The 17,887-nt window shown below is 35.9% G+C and overlaps 1 protein-coding gene across 1 annotated transcript in view; it reads right to left on the bottom strand.

Annotated features, from left to right (window-relative positions):
• LOC150094295 (ralBP1-associated Eps domain-containing protein 2-like) overlaps positions 1-17,887 on the bottom strand; it is a 275,338-nt gene that overhangs the window by 69,190 nt on the left and 188,261 nt on the right. Inside the window, exon 14 of the mRNA XM_090412058.1 lies at positions 1,518-1,585. Within this exon, the coding sequence (XP_090268184.1) occupies positions 1,518-1,585 (68 nt within the window). The remainder of the gene's footprint in view (positions 1-1,517; positions 1,586-17,887) is intronic.

Here is a 17,887-nt window from a genome sequence, read left to right as displayed (position 1 = left end):
TGGGACATTACAATTAAAGACATAACATTTGTTATAGTTTTTATTTTAGAACATTATTAGGGTTATGATAATGGATTTTATTTTTAAGTAATTTTGAATTATACTAAACTGTATAATTTTATCGATAATAAACAATATTTTTTCATGAAATAAAACAAGAAAAATATATTTTATTTTTAAGTAATTTTAAATTATACCAAACCATATAATTTTTTTTAAATTTTTTACCATAATTTTGATATTTTATCCAAACACGTACACACTGTCCTTACAGTGTGTATGTATATTTCGAAAGTTGCAGCAACTCCACGATTTCAAGCCACAAGCCACCACTGCATTTCAGTATATGGAATGAACCTGAACTACGATCAGCTCTCACAACATCGTCCTATGCTTAGTATAAGTAATTCAGGAGTTCTTGAAGCAAACTGGCCTACTCCTCCTTCATAGCAAGGATAAGTCCCTCCCTGTTTATTTTCTGGAGGGGAATTTCGAGCAGCAATGCATTTCCCTATTGCATCCCAAATGTGATTTATGGGGGTTGAGATCTGGGGAGCATGCTCACCACTCAATTTGAATAATACACTTGGTCTCCATAAGTATCTCCACTGCTCGATGTATGATGTAGTGTGGCATTGCCATTCATAAAAACGAATTCTTTGCCTACAGCACCACAGAACAATCAAACATGACATTGAAGAACTTTGTTGCAATATCATTCACCAGTCATAGTACCTCTTTCTATTACTTGTAGCTTGGTACTTCCATTAAGCATAATGCCTCCCTTACACCATGATCCCAGCACTGCCATATCGCTCCCTTTCAAGAACATTAGTGCAATGGTAAGCAGCAGCACTTTCCCCTCCAGATCAAGTGTCACCTAGAATGGGAGTAAAGACTAAAAGGACTTTCATCTGTATATAGTACATTAACCCATTAGATCTTATCCAATTTTTATGGATATAATACCAGTGAAAATGTGCTCTATGATGAGCTGTGGATAAAGGGATGATGACTACATGCCTTCGGGTATAGGCCTACTTCTCGCAGATATCTTGCTGCAGTTTATCGATATATCTGTGTACCCATACTTGAATGGAGCCGACTTGCAAGCTGACCTGCCATGGTGTATCAATTATGTTTTGCTGTTATAATCAAAAATTTGTCTTCATACTCCGTGGTAGACCAAGGGCGACCTCTTAGCAAACATCTGGAACACATTCCACAATGCTGCTCAGAGCTTGGATTCAATGCTATGTGAGATTCCAAACTCTCTGACAGTATCAGTAATTCTGTTGCCTCCTTCAAGTTTTCTTAATTCTTCTCCACGTGAAATTTTCCCCAAGTAGAATTCAGAAGACCATGGGATTTAAGGTGAAAAATTGTACATTAAAGACAGCACATGGAATAATTCTAATTTATTATATATAAATGCAATATTTTATTCTTGATAAAAAAGGAGCATTTTTCTTCCATTTGACATTCAACACATTTAGATCTCCATCTTTTTTACTTACCAGACTAGGTGACACCCTAGGTGGTATTGCAGGTGGCACACAAGAAGATTTGGAATTAGATGCAGATCCTGAAATAATATATTAGCTAAGCAAATTAAGCAATTTAAGATCATAACAACAAAATATCTCCTTAAAAAGTAACTCTGAATGTGGCTAGCAAAAAGAAATTGAGGATTATACTCTACAGTGTTTTTCAAACTTTTCTGACTATGACTCACAGTAAAAAGTACATTTCACACCATAATCATACACATACAACCATATTGCCTTGAAAGCTGCAGTGAACAACATTGTGAGCCAAGATTTGGCCACCACTGATATAATATCAAGCGACCTCCCACTCGAAGTAAAACATGTGATGTGACACCATCAAGCATAAACGTGCTAAAGTTACAAAATTGATGATGTTTTCTATTCTATTTACACACACACACACAAAAAAAAAAAAAAAAAAGGCATGACCTGCTGAACTGATTTCATAACCCAGTTTGAAAAACACTATGCTAACAATAAATGTTAAGAAAAAAAAATTAACACACCTTTTACATTTTTTTAAAAGATTTATTCAAATCAATCCACTTATTCATTTTTTAAAAGAAATTTTCAGTTAATGCAACTTTATGAAAGCTTTTCAAGATTTGTGAACTAAAAATTCTGTGCGATAAAATTACTTTATACAATAACAGAAGCAAGTTTTTTTCCAAATACAAATGATAAATTTTCTATTTTAGTTGAAACAATTTTTATTAAAAATAAATCATCTAACAAAAACTTTTCATGATGATATCAATGTGCATTTATTTTTCTAAAGAACAAATTTAATATTTTAAAACCTTATCAGTATGAAAGTATGAAGTCACTGAAAATTAAATAAAAATATAATTCAAGTCTTCTCTTCCACATGGAAAAAATTCTCAAATTTGTGAGGATTAATATTTCAACTGGGTCACTAGGTTCAAGTGAACTTAATAGAGAACTCCACACAATCCATAAGCCAACCGGGGCTTCTTTCTCTAATGAACCATCATCATTCTTAGGGATCCACCTAGAAACTGAATAAACGGGGAGTGGAAATTTGAGACTCAGCTGAACAAACTGCATTCTGTACTGACTACAACTATACAAAAAATGACAGTACAATGTGATCAAGTATTATGACAGGTGGGGTGTCAGTTAAACAGGTACACAAGAAACACTAAGGTGAAAACTGAAAATTCAGCTCATGGAATAAATTCATTCTTAGCAGAAATTAAATCAGGAGCTATCAGTGTACAAAGTAACAATGGAAAGGAAACAGAACAAGCAAAAAAATTAGCCAAGTACCATGTTCACATAACTAGCGTTACCAAGATGAAGACTCAAACAATTAAAATATGTAAATAATAATTTCAAAGCTAAACTTCTTGAATGGGCAGATGTAACTTAAAAAAATGTAATGGCACTGAGAAGATTGAAGAAATAAATATTAACATGTTCATGTTGGGCAGTGTCTGCACATGAGGACACTTCTTATTTTTACTGTATTTATGTATGTATGGCTCTTCTGCATAAGGGGGGGGTCACATTTTTACAAAGTTTATATGACAATCTTGATACTGAAAATCTCAAATGTAATTTGAATTTATTTCAAGTCATACATACATGTTTAGATCTTTGCTTTGGAAAATTTCCTTTACATAAATTCGTTTGCTTTCTGCATCCAATGACTGCATTACAAATATTTGTTACAAGTATTGTCTGCAATTGAAAAAGGATGTTAGAACAAATGTGTTTAGTTAGATCTGTGTTTGGTGCTACAATACATCTGTTTTGCTTGCATGTATGCAGAATAGTGTATGTAGGAAGGGGACCTGTTTTTCTCTATCAAGGGTCATTCCGATTGTCTCTAATTATACTAATTGTTGTAAATATAACACACAGACTATAAATGTTTCCATATAATATTTAGTGATACAATAAATCTACTTGTTCTTCTTCCTTCTGCAGTATAGCGTCTGTTCAGGATTGTTCTACGAGGGCAGTCTGAAAAGTTCTCAGCCTCGACTATAGATGGCAACACTATCAGCAAGGTTTTTTTTTCTAAGTTGGTACATCTGTCATACGCATCCATGTGAAATTGCAAGTCATTCTATCAAGTGTTTGTTTTATATAGCTGTCTGAAGCAAACGTGTTGTCTGTATCCCTTGAAATGGATGAAATTGAGTATCATGCAGTTATAAAATTCTTTGTAAAAGAAGGTTTAATCCAAAAGAAATTCATTCGAAGTTCATAAAAGTTTATGGGCACTGTTCTCTAGGATATATTTTGCATGAAGAATTGCAAATGAAAAAGCTTTGTGCACCCACCAGTTCACAGTCTCGTTTCCTTTGGCACTACAAGGGTGTCAACAGGGAGGGCCTCTGTGACTTCCATTCTCCTTCCCATGATCTGGCTACTGTTTCAGTTCTTCTGATCCAAATAGCTGCTGAGACCAAATAACAGAAATCATCCTCACAGGAATGAAGGTTTTCATACCTATTCTACTCCAAATTCTCAGCCACCATCCAAGCCTAGGTTCTCAAAAAAGTGTGCCAATGCTGTAAAAGAAAAAAAAATTCTCCATGCCGCAAATGGCTCAAGACCAATACTCCAGCTGCTCATCTCAGGCCTATACTGCAGCTTGCAACAGTAGTCAATCACCACCAAGTCCAAATCAGACTTTGAAAGGGCCAAATGCTGAAAACTCCCTTCCTGCCCAAATGGCAGCCACTCCTTCTGGTCCCCTTGCCAAGGCAATTGGGTAAAACCTATGCACACCCATGTGTCAACCACTCTCACACCTATATGGTACTGTAGTAACCTTACCTAAAGACCAGGCCAACTTACTGGCATCATCATCAAATTCCTGACATGTACCTTCAAGGGGTGTAGAGGATATGATAGTACTAAATGAAAAATTACATCATTACTAACTTTCTATTTACAATTTTCCTCCGTTACCTGTCAAGACTCCAACATTATCAGATCTTATATTTATATCTTCTAAGGCACTTTTTACTGTATCAATCCACCTATATCTTGGTCTTGCTCTGGGTCTTTTCCCTGCCAACCTGGCAGTGAACACCTATTTATTAATCAGGTGTTCACTAATCTTTCCTCTCCCATTCTGTTTAAGTGACCATGCCACCTGAGATTAGCTCTGCTAAAGCATTATTGGATGCTGACAATGATAAGTTCTTTCCTAATATCATCAGTTTTAATATGATATTGCCATTGATCCCATCTGTTCATGCCTCTAATCTTTCTCAGGACTCTCATATCTGTGGTCTCTAGTCTTTCGACAAGTGTTTTACTTCTGACAAAGCTCTCAGATCCATAAGTTGAAATAGATTTGAACAGTCTTGTATACAGCTAATTTAGTGTTCTGTCTAATTTCTCTCTTATTCCATATGAATTTATTCAGTTGACTTCTTGTCATATCAGCATTGTTGATTCTGTTGTCTATTTCACATTAAATTTACCATCTTTAACACCTAAGTAGCTGAAATATTTTATTTGTTCTATAGATTCTCCAGTCACGATGTAGTTGATACGAGGGTGGTCTGAAAATTTCTTGGCCTAACAATGAAAAAACAAATTTATAATTTCAAAATTATTTTTATTTTGAAAAATGATGGGGTTTAGTGCTGGAGCATTGCTCGACTATGTTACTAATACATTTATTCGAGCAATGCTCCAGCACTAAACCCCATCCCTGCAGTGGTTCTCAGTAAGATCTGCAAAATAGCCCTCTACAGCTGCAACCACCTCTTGATTTGAGGAAAAACACTGACCAGCAAAGAAGAGTTTTAGTTTTGGGAAGAGACAGAAGTCAGAGGGATCCAAATCTGAGGAAGAGGGGAGCTTCTCCAATTCATAGTGCTGATCCCTTAATTTTCCCATTGCCAAAACACCTTTGAGGGCAGGTGCATTGTCCTGATGAAAGATGATTTTTTTTATCCCTGCAAACCGGGTCTTTTCTCACGAATTTTTTCATCTGGTTTGGTTAAAAGATCGGAATAATATTCCCTGGTTAGTGTTTTATCCTTTTCAAGATAATCAATAAAGAAAATACCTTTAGCATCCCAAAACACTGATGCCATGACCGTTCCTGCTGATGGAACTGACATTGTCTTCTTTGGTGCTGAACAACAGGCTTCTGTCCACTGTTTTCACTGCTGTTTGGATTCTGGTGTGTGTAATGGTGAATCCAAGTCTCATCCATAATAATAAATTGATGCAAAAAATCAATTTTATTCTTGTTAAAACGCTCGAAGGTGTTCAGAGATTTTCAAGCAAGTGCATTTTTGATCTGCTGTGAGCAAGCGCAGCACCCATTTTGAGCAAAGCTTTTTCATTTGCAATTCTTCATGCAAAATATATCCTACCCATTTGTTTGAAATGCCTATAGTCTCACCAATTTCATGCACTTTGACTCGCTGGTCATCCAATACCATATCATGCACTTGATCAATGATTTCTGGTGTTGGTACACTTTTTGGACGTCCTTTACGTGTGGATCATCTTCAAGGTAGTTGGCACACTTTTTGGATGTCCTTCGTGTGGATCATCTTCAAGGTTGGTATAGCCACGTTTAAACTCGGCAGCCCATTTCTTAATTGTCGAAAATGGAAGAGAAGTGTGCCAATAAACTTTTATGAATTTCGAATGAATTTCTTTTGCCGTTAAATCTTCTTTCATAAAGAATTTTATAACCACATGATACTCAATTTTATCCACTTCAAGGGAAACAGACACCACTTTTGCTTCAGACAGCTGTATAAAACAAACTACTTGATAGAAAGACTTGCAATTTCACATGGATGCTTATGACAGATGTACCAACTTAGAAAAAAGAATCTTGCCGACAGTATTGCCATATATGGCCGAGGTCGAGAACTTTTCAGAACACCCTGGTGCCTATTTTCATTGCTTTTGTCTTGTCATTGCTGACTTTCATACCATATCTATTACAATAGTTATTCAATTTACTCAGGGAATCTTGCAGACCTGTAGTGGATTTATTTAGAAGTATAACATCATCAATGAAAAGCAAAAAGCTGAGATTAACATATCCAATTTTGATATCAGGTTTAACATCACTTTCCTTCATAATGTGATACATATAGAAAATGAATAACAGAGAGGACAATCCTTGTCTGACACCAGATTTAACATTAAACCACCCTCCTGTACTTCCTTCAATTCTAACTGCTGACTTACAATTCAAATAAAGACTAAGTATTGCTTGATATAATGTCCCAACTGACACCATATAACTGTAGCATTTTGAACAGCTTCTCTCCTGGCACCTTTTTGTATGCCTTTTGCAGATCTACAAAACTTCAATACAGATCTTTGTTATATTCCCATGATTTCTCAACTATTTGTCTTAAAGTGAAAATCTGATCCTGATAGCCTCTATTTGGACCGAATCCAGCTTGTTCTTCACCAAGCATCTCTTCCAAAATCCTTCTTAACCGTTTCTCAAGTATACTTGCATATATATTACCAGGAGGACACTCATTAGAGAAATACCTCTGGAATTCTCACATTCAGTTTTATTTTCCTTTTCATAATATGGGTACTATGAGAGCTCTACTACAATCATCTAGAATTCATCCCTCTGTACAGGCATTCTGAACTATGCTGTGCAGCCACTGTAAGACTTTTACACCTCCATATTTGAGCATTTCTGGACAAATATCATCTACACCTGCTGCCTTTCCATAGTTCAGGCATTTGATGGCTTTTTCTACTTCAAGTATGGATATGTATTCCAGACTGGATGCCTATTGAGTGTTTTTTTACCATTGTGCTATCACTGCTTGTTTCATGTAGCAATTTTTTGAAGTATTTACTCCATACTTCAAGGATATCTTTTTCTCCAGTTTTCACGTCATCTTATCATCTCTAATTCCTTTTACAGCGCTCTTTCCTCTATTTCTGAGCTTCTTCAACAATCTCCAGCATATCTTACGAGCTTGTTGTTATTTATTTTCACTGTTCTCACCAGTCTTTCCATTACCTTTGTTTAGTTAGTTTTACACAGTGTTTAGCTTTCTTACATTTGTCTCTGTATTCTCTAAGATCACAAGCTGCCTTATTTGCCAGGAACTTTAAACTTTCTTACATGTTCTTCTTTTCAATATCAATTTTATCCTGCTCAAGACTAAATGGTGATCACTTCCAATTTAAACTCCTCTGTACACTCTAGTCATGCACCAGAGAGAAAACATCATTATCAACAATAACATAGTCAATGAGACTTTCCTTATTTATTGTCTCTTCTCTCCAGGTGAACGTATGCACATTTTTATGTTGGAACATTGTGTAAGTAATAACCATTCCATGTCCTGAGCAGAAATCCAACAGGTATTTGCCATTATTATTAACTTTGTTCTTTTCTCCAGATTTTTCAAAAACGCTGTCTGGCAATCATTTCCTACTCTGCTATTTAGATCCCCACAAGAACCAACTTTTTATTTTTCATTGTATCAATTGATTTCTCTAAAGCCTCAAAAAATTTCCCCACTTCTATCTTAGTAGCACCTTCTGCCATAGGCACAAATGAGTCTCATTGTCTAGTTCCCCATCTGATATTTGCCCACATCAATAAACTATGATATGTTTTAAATACAGATGACTTGGTGCATTGTCAACAATTAATAAAACTTTAAAATTGAGAGTATTTTTGCTTCATATATGTTTCCACTTCTGGTACAAAGCAATTCTTTGCCTTTTAGAGCATGTGGTCTTAGAGATCGATTTATTAGGACGGTTTCAACATTCGATTCTCTGATGCATTGCTACAAAGTAACAACATTACTCAATCTTTGCTCTTTAAACCCACTTACTTTTCACTTTTTTCACTTTGCGATGCAAGTGCGACTAGGTATTTTCTTCCAAAACAATCCTGTTTCATCAGTGTTAAACTTGATCGGGACAATATCCACCATCTTCAATAGTTTTGGCTAACTTCTCTTGAAAATTTTTGGATGCTTCTTCATCTTCTGCTGCAACCTCGCATGTAATCTTCACATTATGAAGTGCATTCCTTTTTAAAAAACCTGATTAGCCATCCTTTTCTAGTCAAAAATTCTTTATCAGCCTGGGAAGCAGAAGAAGATGGCTCCGATTGCTTCATCTGTTCATATAACCGAAGAGCTTTTTTTTTTGTTTAATTAAATAACCACTTATAGGAATTCTTCGAGTTAATTCTTCAATCCAAATCACGAGCGCTTGTTCCGGTTTTCTAATAAAGCATCTTTTGAGTACAATGATAATTTGGCACTTAGTTTTGTGCCAGAAATGACAGATTTTCTTATTGCGACTTCATTCTTTTTAATTGCTCTTATTGTAGATTCGCTTAAATTAAAATGTTTACCTATCACCGAAGATCCCTCTCCTTTTGCTAAGCGATCTAAAATTGCAATTTTCATTTCCAAAGAAATTGCTTTTATTTTCTCCACTGGGCCAAATTAAATCTTTAAAATAAAATTTAGCAAATTTAGACTTATGATAATGAAAAGACAAACACTTACTCACAATCAAAATTAAACTTCACAGACACTCACTGCTTACATATTACTCATGTTAAACCAGAATGTGCTGCAACACACCGTTCATTATGTACAGCAAGGAAACCACGAATTTGCATGAAATATGCACTGCATAACTTCAAAACCACATGAAAAAGATACGCATAAATCCTTAGAACTCTAAATAAGATGAATAACTACAGGCATTATCATTAATATGGTATCTCAATGGAGTCTGGAGACTCACCGTACGAGAGACCCAAACTGACTATTATAACACATATCTCTCCTTAAAGTCATTCATTATCAGGGAACTCACAATTAGTTCTGGCAAATTCATTCCACTCATTTACCACTCTCTACACAACAAGTCTAGTCCAGCTTCCAGAAATGACCCCTAGTTCTCTGCCTATTTGTTATATAATGAAAATTTCCTTGCAATTTTATAAAACCTCAATGATCATCATAAAATTCCTGACATGTACCCTCAAAGGGGGTGTATTTAGATCCCCACATGGACCAACTATTAATTTTTCATTGTGTCAGTTGCTTTCTCTAATGCCTCAAAAATTCCCCCACTTCTACCTTAAAACTTTGTAACCCAAAAATCTTCAACTTATCCTCATAGGGAGTATTCCACAGACCCATCATCATCTTGGTCCAGTAGTCAAGATGTTGCCAAATCATAACCTTATAAAGAGGGATGACAACTTCCCTATCTTCACTTGTCAGTGTATTTTTCAAAATCCAAGTAATCCTTTAAGCTATTTTACCAACTTCTGCGATATGCCCTCTGAACTTCAGCTCTTTGTCCACCGTTACCTCCAAGTTGCTAGCCTCATCATTTTCCTGCAATCAAATACCATCAATATAATATACATATGAAACTTTTCAACCCAAAGTGCATAACCTTACATTTTGCAACATTAAATTGACAATCATTATTCTTTGCCCACAATGCCAATTTATTTAAACCATCCTGTAGGATATCTACATCACCTTTATCAACTATTGTCCTTCCCAGTTTTCATCAGCTACAACTGAATATACCCTCTTTAATTAAATTAAAGTGGGTATATATTCAGGGTATTATAAAAAAATGAAATCTTTCCCTATATAACAAATTAAAGAGTAGTGACCCTCATACAGAAGCCTGAGGTACTAACACTGGTCACCCTCATTTTCCTAGATTCAACCGCACCATATCCTACTCTCTGGTGCCTGTATGTCAGGCCCCCCTCCCTAATCCTACCAACTTCATATCGATTCCCATTTGCTCCAACATTTTTAACAGTTATCCACATGGTATTCTGTCAAATGTCTTTGCAAAGTTCTACAGTATCATGTTATGGTCATTTCCTTTATCCAATTCTGCTCTTATTTAAATGTGAAGCAATTACTTAGACATGGCTCACCTTTTTTTTTTTTTTTTTTACAAAGCTGTACTGCCCGCTATAGACTATCGCATCCCTATCCAACAACTATTAGATTTTACCTTTAACTGACTTTTCCAACCATTTATCAACCACACCTGATATATTAATTGGTCTGAAGTTTGCCACATCTGTCTTGAAACAAACTTTATGCAATGGAATTATCTTACCCTCTTTCCATACCCCCCTGTGGAATCCTGCCAGAGCAGACTTAGATTGAACAACTTCATCAGAAGCAATGGTAATTCTCTTGCACATTCACATAGTACAAGGGCTGACATGCCATCCATTTCTACATCTGTGTTCACATCAATATTTTTCAATATTATTGTGAATTTTGATATGTGTCTGGCATCTGTTTGATATGATCAGCAATGGCAAAATCTTCACTTGGATGATAAACCTTCTCAAACTCATGCTTGGCTTTTTGTACAATAGTTATAACCCTTCTAGCCCATGCTTATAATTTTCATAACTGACATCCTTATGTACACAGAATTCTTTCCATATCACCTTTTTCTTAAGAATCTTTGGCTTAATAAGATTGCACATCCATTTCACTCCAACCCTATAATAAATTTAGTTCAATCCTTTATCCAAGTGTGTGCAAACAAAGTTTGCACCTGAAAGTATCTTCAGGACTGGGATAAAGTGGTACAACACCGAGCAACTCCTTGCAAAGGTTGAGCAAGCTACCAACACGCCTATCTCAGTATCTCCCATAATGCAAACCACATCTCCTTGTGGATATGTATAATGTTATGCATTAAGGGAAGGGCCACTACCCAGACTAGTTTCGACCTTTATTGAAGTCTCTTCAGTGGGAGCCATGCCCAAGTGGAGATACAAGGCAGAAGCATTAGCAAGGTCATCTCCTCCTATAGGAGCTGCCAAACAGTGTGCCACCTTTTTATTAAATTACTCTGGATTTAGAGAAAGATGTTGAAAGTTTATTTTTCACTTGGTCAGACTATAATAAATTTAGTTTAATCCTTTATCCAAGTGCATGCAAACAAAGTTTGTGCCTGAAAGTATCTTCTGGCAGGCAACTCCTTGCAAAGGTGGAGCAAGCTACCAACATTCCTATCTCAGTATCTCCCATAATGCAAAACACATCTCCTTGCAGATATGTATAATGTTATGCATTAAGGGAAGGGCCACTAGCCAGACTAGTTTCGACCTTTATTGTGATACATACCCACAAGGAGATGTGTTTTGCATTATGGAAGATACTGAGATAGGAGTCTTGGTAGCTTGCTCCACCTTTGCAAGGAGTTGCCCGGTGTTGTACCACTTTATCCCAGTCCTGAAGATACTCCCAGGTGCAAACTTTGTTTGCACACGCTTGGATAAAGGATTAAACTAAATTTATTATAGTCTGACCAAGTGAAAAATAAACTTTCAACATCTTTCTCTAAATCCAGAGTAATTTAATAAAAAGGTAGCACACCGTTTGACAGCTCCTATAGGAGGAGATGACCTTGCTAATGCTTCTGCTTGGTATCATCACTTCTGGGTCCAACTGATGAGACCTCAATAAAGGTCGAAACTAGTCTGGGTAGTGGCCCTTCCCTTAATGCATAACATTATACATATCTGCAAGGAGATGTGTTTTGCATTATGGGAGATACTGAGATAGGAGTGTTGGTAGCTTGCCCCACCATTGCAAGGAGTTGCCTGGTGTTGTACCACTTTACCCGAGTCCTGAAGATACTTTCAGGCGCAAACTTTGTTTGCATACACTTGGATAAAGGATTAAACTAAATTTATTATAGTCTAACCAAGTGAAAAATAAACTTTCAAAATCACTCCAACCCTGTTTATTCCTCAAACCCTGAAAACACATTCCAATATTGTATCACTGATGTATTTTTTAAATATCTCACATGCACTGCTGATATCCTTCCGATCTAGCAACTAACACAATAGGATCGAACTTAGTATTCTTCCCAGTTGGTCATAATTTCCTGCCTGTTCAGCATGCAAACTTTTCTAAATGGCCTATCTATACAATTAGCTACTTTCATGTCAGCAAAGCATGATTAATGTCATTAACCAGAGGTAGAACAATCATGTCTTTTACCAAGACTATAATTAGATCTAACAATCTTTGACCTTGAGTTCCTTCTTTATCACATGCACCTTAAGTGAGTTGCCATGCAACAGCTTAATAAAATTGGCTTCATCCGTTTCATAAGATTTCATTGCTGCCCAATCAATGTTTGGATAATAAGTCACCCATAACGATTAATCATTCAATACCAATAGTTTTTTTGTTTTTTTTTGGTTCCCATTCATAAAAGGTTTATTTGTGAACCTAGGGTATATTTGTAACGTGGGTGGGTTAAGGATTTGTTTTTCTTATTTTGATATTTTTTTTTACCTGATCCAGAAATCCTGCTCTAGAGACAAAAAAAAAACATTACTTAAATTAAGGGGATATTAAATCCCACATAGTTTTGAAACCGAATAAGAAACTCAAAGATCGGAATCAGAGAGTTTCTTGCCGATTATAGTAAACTATAAAGTATCGGCGACACTAGCATTAGCCAATTTAGCGTTAGCGATAGCTCTTTATACTTAAGTAAAAAAAAAAAACTTTTTCAAGCCACTTCAGACTTCCAGTAAGTGGGGTGGGGGTATTGCACTGGACAACTAAATTCATCTCCCCCTAAGGGCATTCACAAATATCTATGCCCAAGTTAGGATTTGAACCCATGACCTGTTGGTTGAAGAGTGAATATGATAACCACTTGGCAAATTTTATTAAGTTTATTTAGCAATGTATTTCATTGTCACTAGCAGCTAACCCACTAGGTAGACTCAACCTCACACTAATACTAATATTGCATCATGCTCTCCACCCTTACTCAAATCATCCGATATCATTAGTATTCACCCCCTCCTCCTATCTTGCCTATTCTTCGTAATCATAGTGTACTCTTTACACTCAATATCAGTTAGCACATCTGTTCTCTGAGAGACAGATCTCACTAATGTCAATAATCTGAGGCCAAAGACATATTCACTAAGACAATAAAACTCAACCACTTTGTTCTTTATACTCCTGGCATTTGTGTATAGACATAATAAGTTACCTCCATGCTTTCTTGTATACTCTCCTCTGTAATCTGAATGATTCAGTCAAACAACATTCAGATTCCTGTTCATGTCTAATGCTTTAGACATGAACAGGAATCTGAACGTTGAACAGGAATCAGCACATCCTCATCCAAACTGGATAAACACACAATGTTTTAATCAAAATCACCTCCATTAATAATCATATTTGTACCATTAAAATAGTTACATAACTTCACCCCTACATACAGATTCACACCATCCTTTCCATACCAATTTAGTTTCCCTGACTATTAGGTCTCATACCAGTAAATAATTTTTTGAAACTTGTGATACTATATACATTCCAGTGCAGACTGCCCCTATTATGTAAATTTTCCTTCAAACTCACTCTCAAATCCAAGAACTCACAGCTATATTTTCTACACATTCTATACATTAAACCATTTGCTATCACAGCCCTTCTCTTGTTAATTCCATGTTATTATATCTAGGTAGCATACTGATTATTTTCACTTTGTCACTCTTGCTTCTTCCAGCAGTTCTTTCATAATGTATTTATCGAAACACAAATCATTTGTTTCTACTTAAACTACCATCGCTTTCACTGTTCATTTCTGTTTTCGATTGCATTTGTTATATTTCTGATTTTAGCAGCTGGAAAGCATGCAGTATTACTATTATTAATCATACATTTAATAATTGAATCTCTATACTACATCATCATCAAATTCCTGACATGTACCCTCAAGGGGGTGTACAGGATATGATAGTACTACATGAAAAATTTACATCATTACTAACTTCCTATTTACAATTTTCCTTTAAATCAACTGTTACCTGTCAAGAGTCCAACATCGTCAGATCTTATATTATATCTTCTAAGGCACTTTTTACCATATCAATCCACCTATAACTTGGACTTTCTCTTGGTCTTTTTCCTGCCAACCCGGCAGAGAACACTTGTTTTGCTAATCTTTCCGCTCCCATTCTGTTTAAGTGACCATACCACCTGAGATAGTTCTGCTAACACATTCCTGGATGCTAACAATGTCAAGTTCTTTCCTAATATCCTCGTTCTTAATACGATATTGATTCACACCTCTAATCTTTCTCAGGACTCTCATATCTGCGGTCTCTGGTCAAGTGATTTACTTCTGACCCAGCTCTCAGTTCCATAAGTTTAAATTGCTTTGAACACTGTCTTGTATACAGATAATTTAGTGTTTTGACTAATTTCTCTCTTATTCTCTATAAATTTATTCAGTTGACTTCCTACCATACCAGCTTTGTTGATTTTGTTGTTTATTTCCATATTTAACATACCATCTTCACTAAAAATCATGTGCAAGTAGCTGAAATGTTTTACTTATCCTATAGGTTTGGTTGCTGTTCCCAAATTCTTTCATTTTTCCTTGAATAATGTTTGTGTCTACAGTTCACATCTGAGAGCTGCTCAACTTTTATTTGCTTCAAAACTTTCTTACATGTTCTTCTTATCCTACTCAACTAAATGGTGATCGCTTCCAATTTCAAATCCTCTGTACACTCTAGTGTACTGCACTAGAGAGAAAACATCACTATCAACAATAACATAGTCAATGAGACTTTCCTTATTCCTTGTCTCTTCTCTCCATGTGAATGTATGCACAATTTTATGTTGGAACATTGAGTTAGTAATAACCAGTCCATGTCCCGAGCAGAAATCCAACAGGTATTTGCCATTATTATTAATTAGCTTTGCTCTTTTCTCCAGATTTTCCCAAAACGTTTTTATATGTCTACAATCATTTCCTATTCTGCTATTTAGATCTCCACAAGGATCAACTTTTTATTTTTCATTGTGTCAGTTGCTTTCTCTAAAGTCTCAAAAAATTCCTCCACTTCTATCTTAGTAGAACCTTCTGTGAGACCATAGGCACAAATAAGTCTCATTGTCCAGTTGCCCACATCATCCTACTTGATATCGCCTGCCATTCAAGAAGATTAGCCTTGTATTTAGTGTTGAATACTATGGCTACTCCTCCTTTTCCTTGTTTATCATTGCCTGAGTATAATATCTTGTATTTATTGCTCAGAAAGATCTCACCAGTTTTTGTCTTTTTTTGTTTCAGTCACCCCTATTATATCGATCTGGTACTTATCCAATTCCTCAATTAGCCTCCATTTCTTTGCCATTCAGGCTTCTTATGTTGATAGTAATAATCTTGAACTCTAATGATATTGAGTTGGGATGTGTTTTAGGATTTGTTTCAGCCCCACCCTGCATGAAATGCTGTCATGTTGTACCATCATTCTATATTGTGGTTTTAGGTCGGCTAAATCCTAAATTGCCAGCACATCCTCGTTCGTTCAGTATAACCTAACAGGATGCACTACGAGAAGGTGAGGATCGGACATTAGGTTAGCAGCCCTGGTCGGTTCTCCGCATTCCTTTAAAGGCTACGTGGAGGGCTCCTCTCAGTTATACAGCTTTGACCCTTAAACACCTCCCTCTCTCTATATACTATTCCATAATATCCATAATATTCTTTATGTAACCAATTTTAAATACCTGATTGTTATGAATATCTTAACTCATTCAGTACTTCATTTTATCTCTTTTTACTGCTTACCATTCATATCCATCTAATTCCTCTCTAATTGCTTTTCATATTTTTCAAATTCCTTTGTTGTCCATCTAATGATTTTGTTTAGTTAAGATATTTCCAAAGTTAATTTATATTCAATGTCTTTGTTAGTTTTTAAAATGGTATAATTAGGTTTATTGGGGCTAGACACATTGTTAACAATTTCTCTGGGATTCTTGTTTGTTGTTTCTGTATTTTCTTGCAAAGTTTTGGTACCATTTTACATTACTACTTTAATATTATAGTATTCAACAAAATAGCAGAAAATATATCAAATACACTGATATCCAAAACCTAAGAACTAACACTATTTCTGAAGATTACAAATACAAATTCAGATGAATCAGCTTGTGGCAATTTCGAAAATAAAGTGGATACGCATTAAAATTTTGGAATCCCACTCAAAGAGATCACATGGTAGCACCTAAGAGGATAAAAGGCAAAAGGCTGCGCTATGTGAACTACTTTGAAAGAAGCTCTTTTCTTGAAGGAATAAAGTCGCATACAGAATGTCTCCTAATGTTGAAAAGATATCATATAGATGATTTCATGTGGGGAAGAATTATTGGAAAGATCGAAGGACATAGAATTACTGATATTGCCAGAGAATTTGGAATCTCACAAAGTGTTGTATCCGTGCTCTGGGCAGCATTTCAACTAAATGAAATGTGCTCCAGATGTTTGCTAAGAGGTTGCTCTCACTCTGCCACAAAATATGACAGATTTTTGGTTATAACAACAAAATGTAATTGATGCACCATGGCAGATCAGCCTGCAAGTCGGTTCCAACCACAGGTATGCAGATATCTCAACAAACTGAGGCAAGACATTTTGCAACAAGTAGGCTTATACATCTGAAGACCTATACTCTGCACCACTTTATCCACAGCTCATCGGAGAGCATGTTCTCAGTGGTATTGTATCCATAAAAATTAGACAAGACAACAATCAGTTAATGTGCTCTTTACAGATGAGTCATTTTAGTCTTTCCTCCAATTCTAAATGACACTTGAGTGGTGTGAAAGCAGCACTGCTAACCATTGTGAGAATGCTCTCGAAAGGAACAGATACAGCAGTGTTGGGGGGTCATGGTGATGATAGGCATTATGCTTAACATATGCACCAATACAAGCAGTGGAAAGAGGGACCATGACTGGTGAAAACAAGATTGCAACGACGTTCTTCAATGTCATATTTAATTGTTCCATGATGCTGTAGAGGAAGAATTCATTTTTATGGATGACAATGCTACACCTCATTGTACATGAACAGTGGAGATGCTTCTGGAGACCGAGGATATTACTTGAATTGAGTGGCCAGCACATTCCCCACATCTCAACCCCATAGAACATGCGGGACACCAATAGAGACACACACTGCTGCTCAAAATTCCCCTCTAGAAAATAAACAAGGCCTTATCCTTGCTCTGAAGGAGTGGTTCAGTTTGCCTCAAGAAATCCTGAATCACTTGCTGCTTAGCATGGTACAGCATTGTGAGAGCTGCATCGCAGTTCAGGATGGACATATTCAATACTGAAATTTCTCTCCGTGTAGTGTTCTGTAAGCACTGTACAATAATTCCTTAATGTCCTTAGGAAATTTGTAACTTGTGCAAAAAATGTATTGGTATGTAATTTTTTTGTGATATTACACATTTTTTGTGTAAT

This window comes from Typopeltis vanoorti, chromosome 22, assembly GCF_054136105.1.
Source record: "Typopeltis vanoorti isolate ZY-2024b chromosome 22, IOZ_Tvanoo_1.0, whole genome shotgun sequence".
NCBI classification, from domain to species: Eukaryota; Metazoa; Arthropoda; class Arachnida; order Uropygi; family Thelyphonidae; genus Typopeltis; species Typopeltis vanoorti.
The sequence above is the reverse complement of the archived record's forward strand: the minus strand, read 5'-3'. Positions and strand labels throughout refer to the sequence as shown.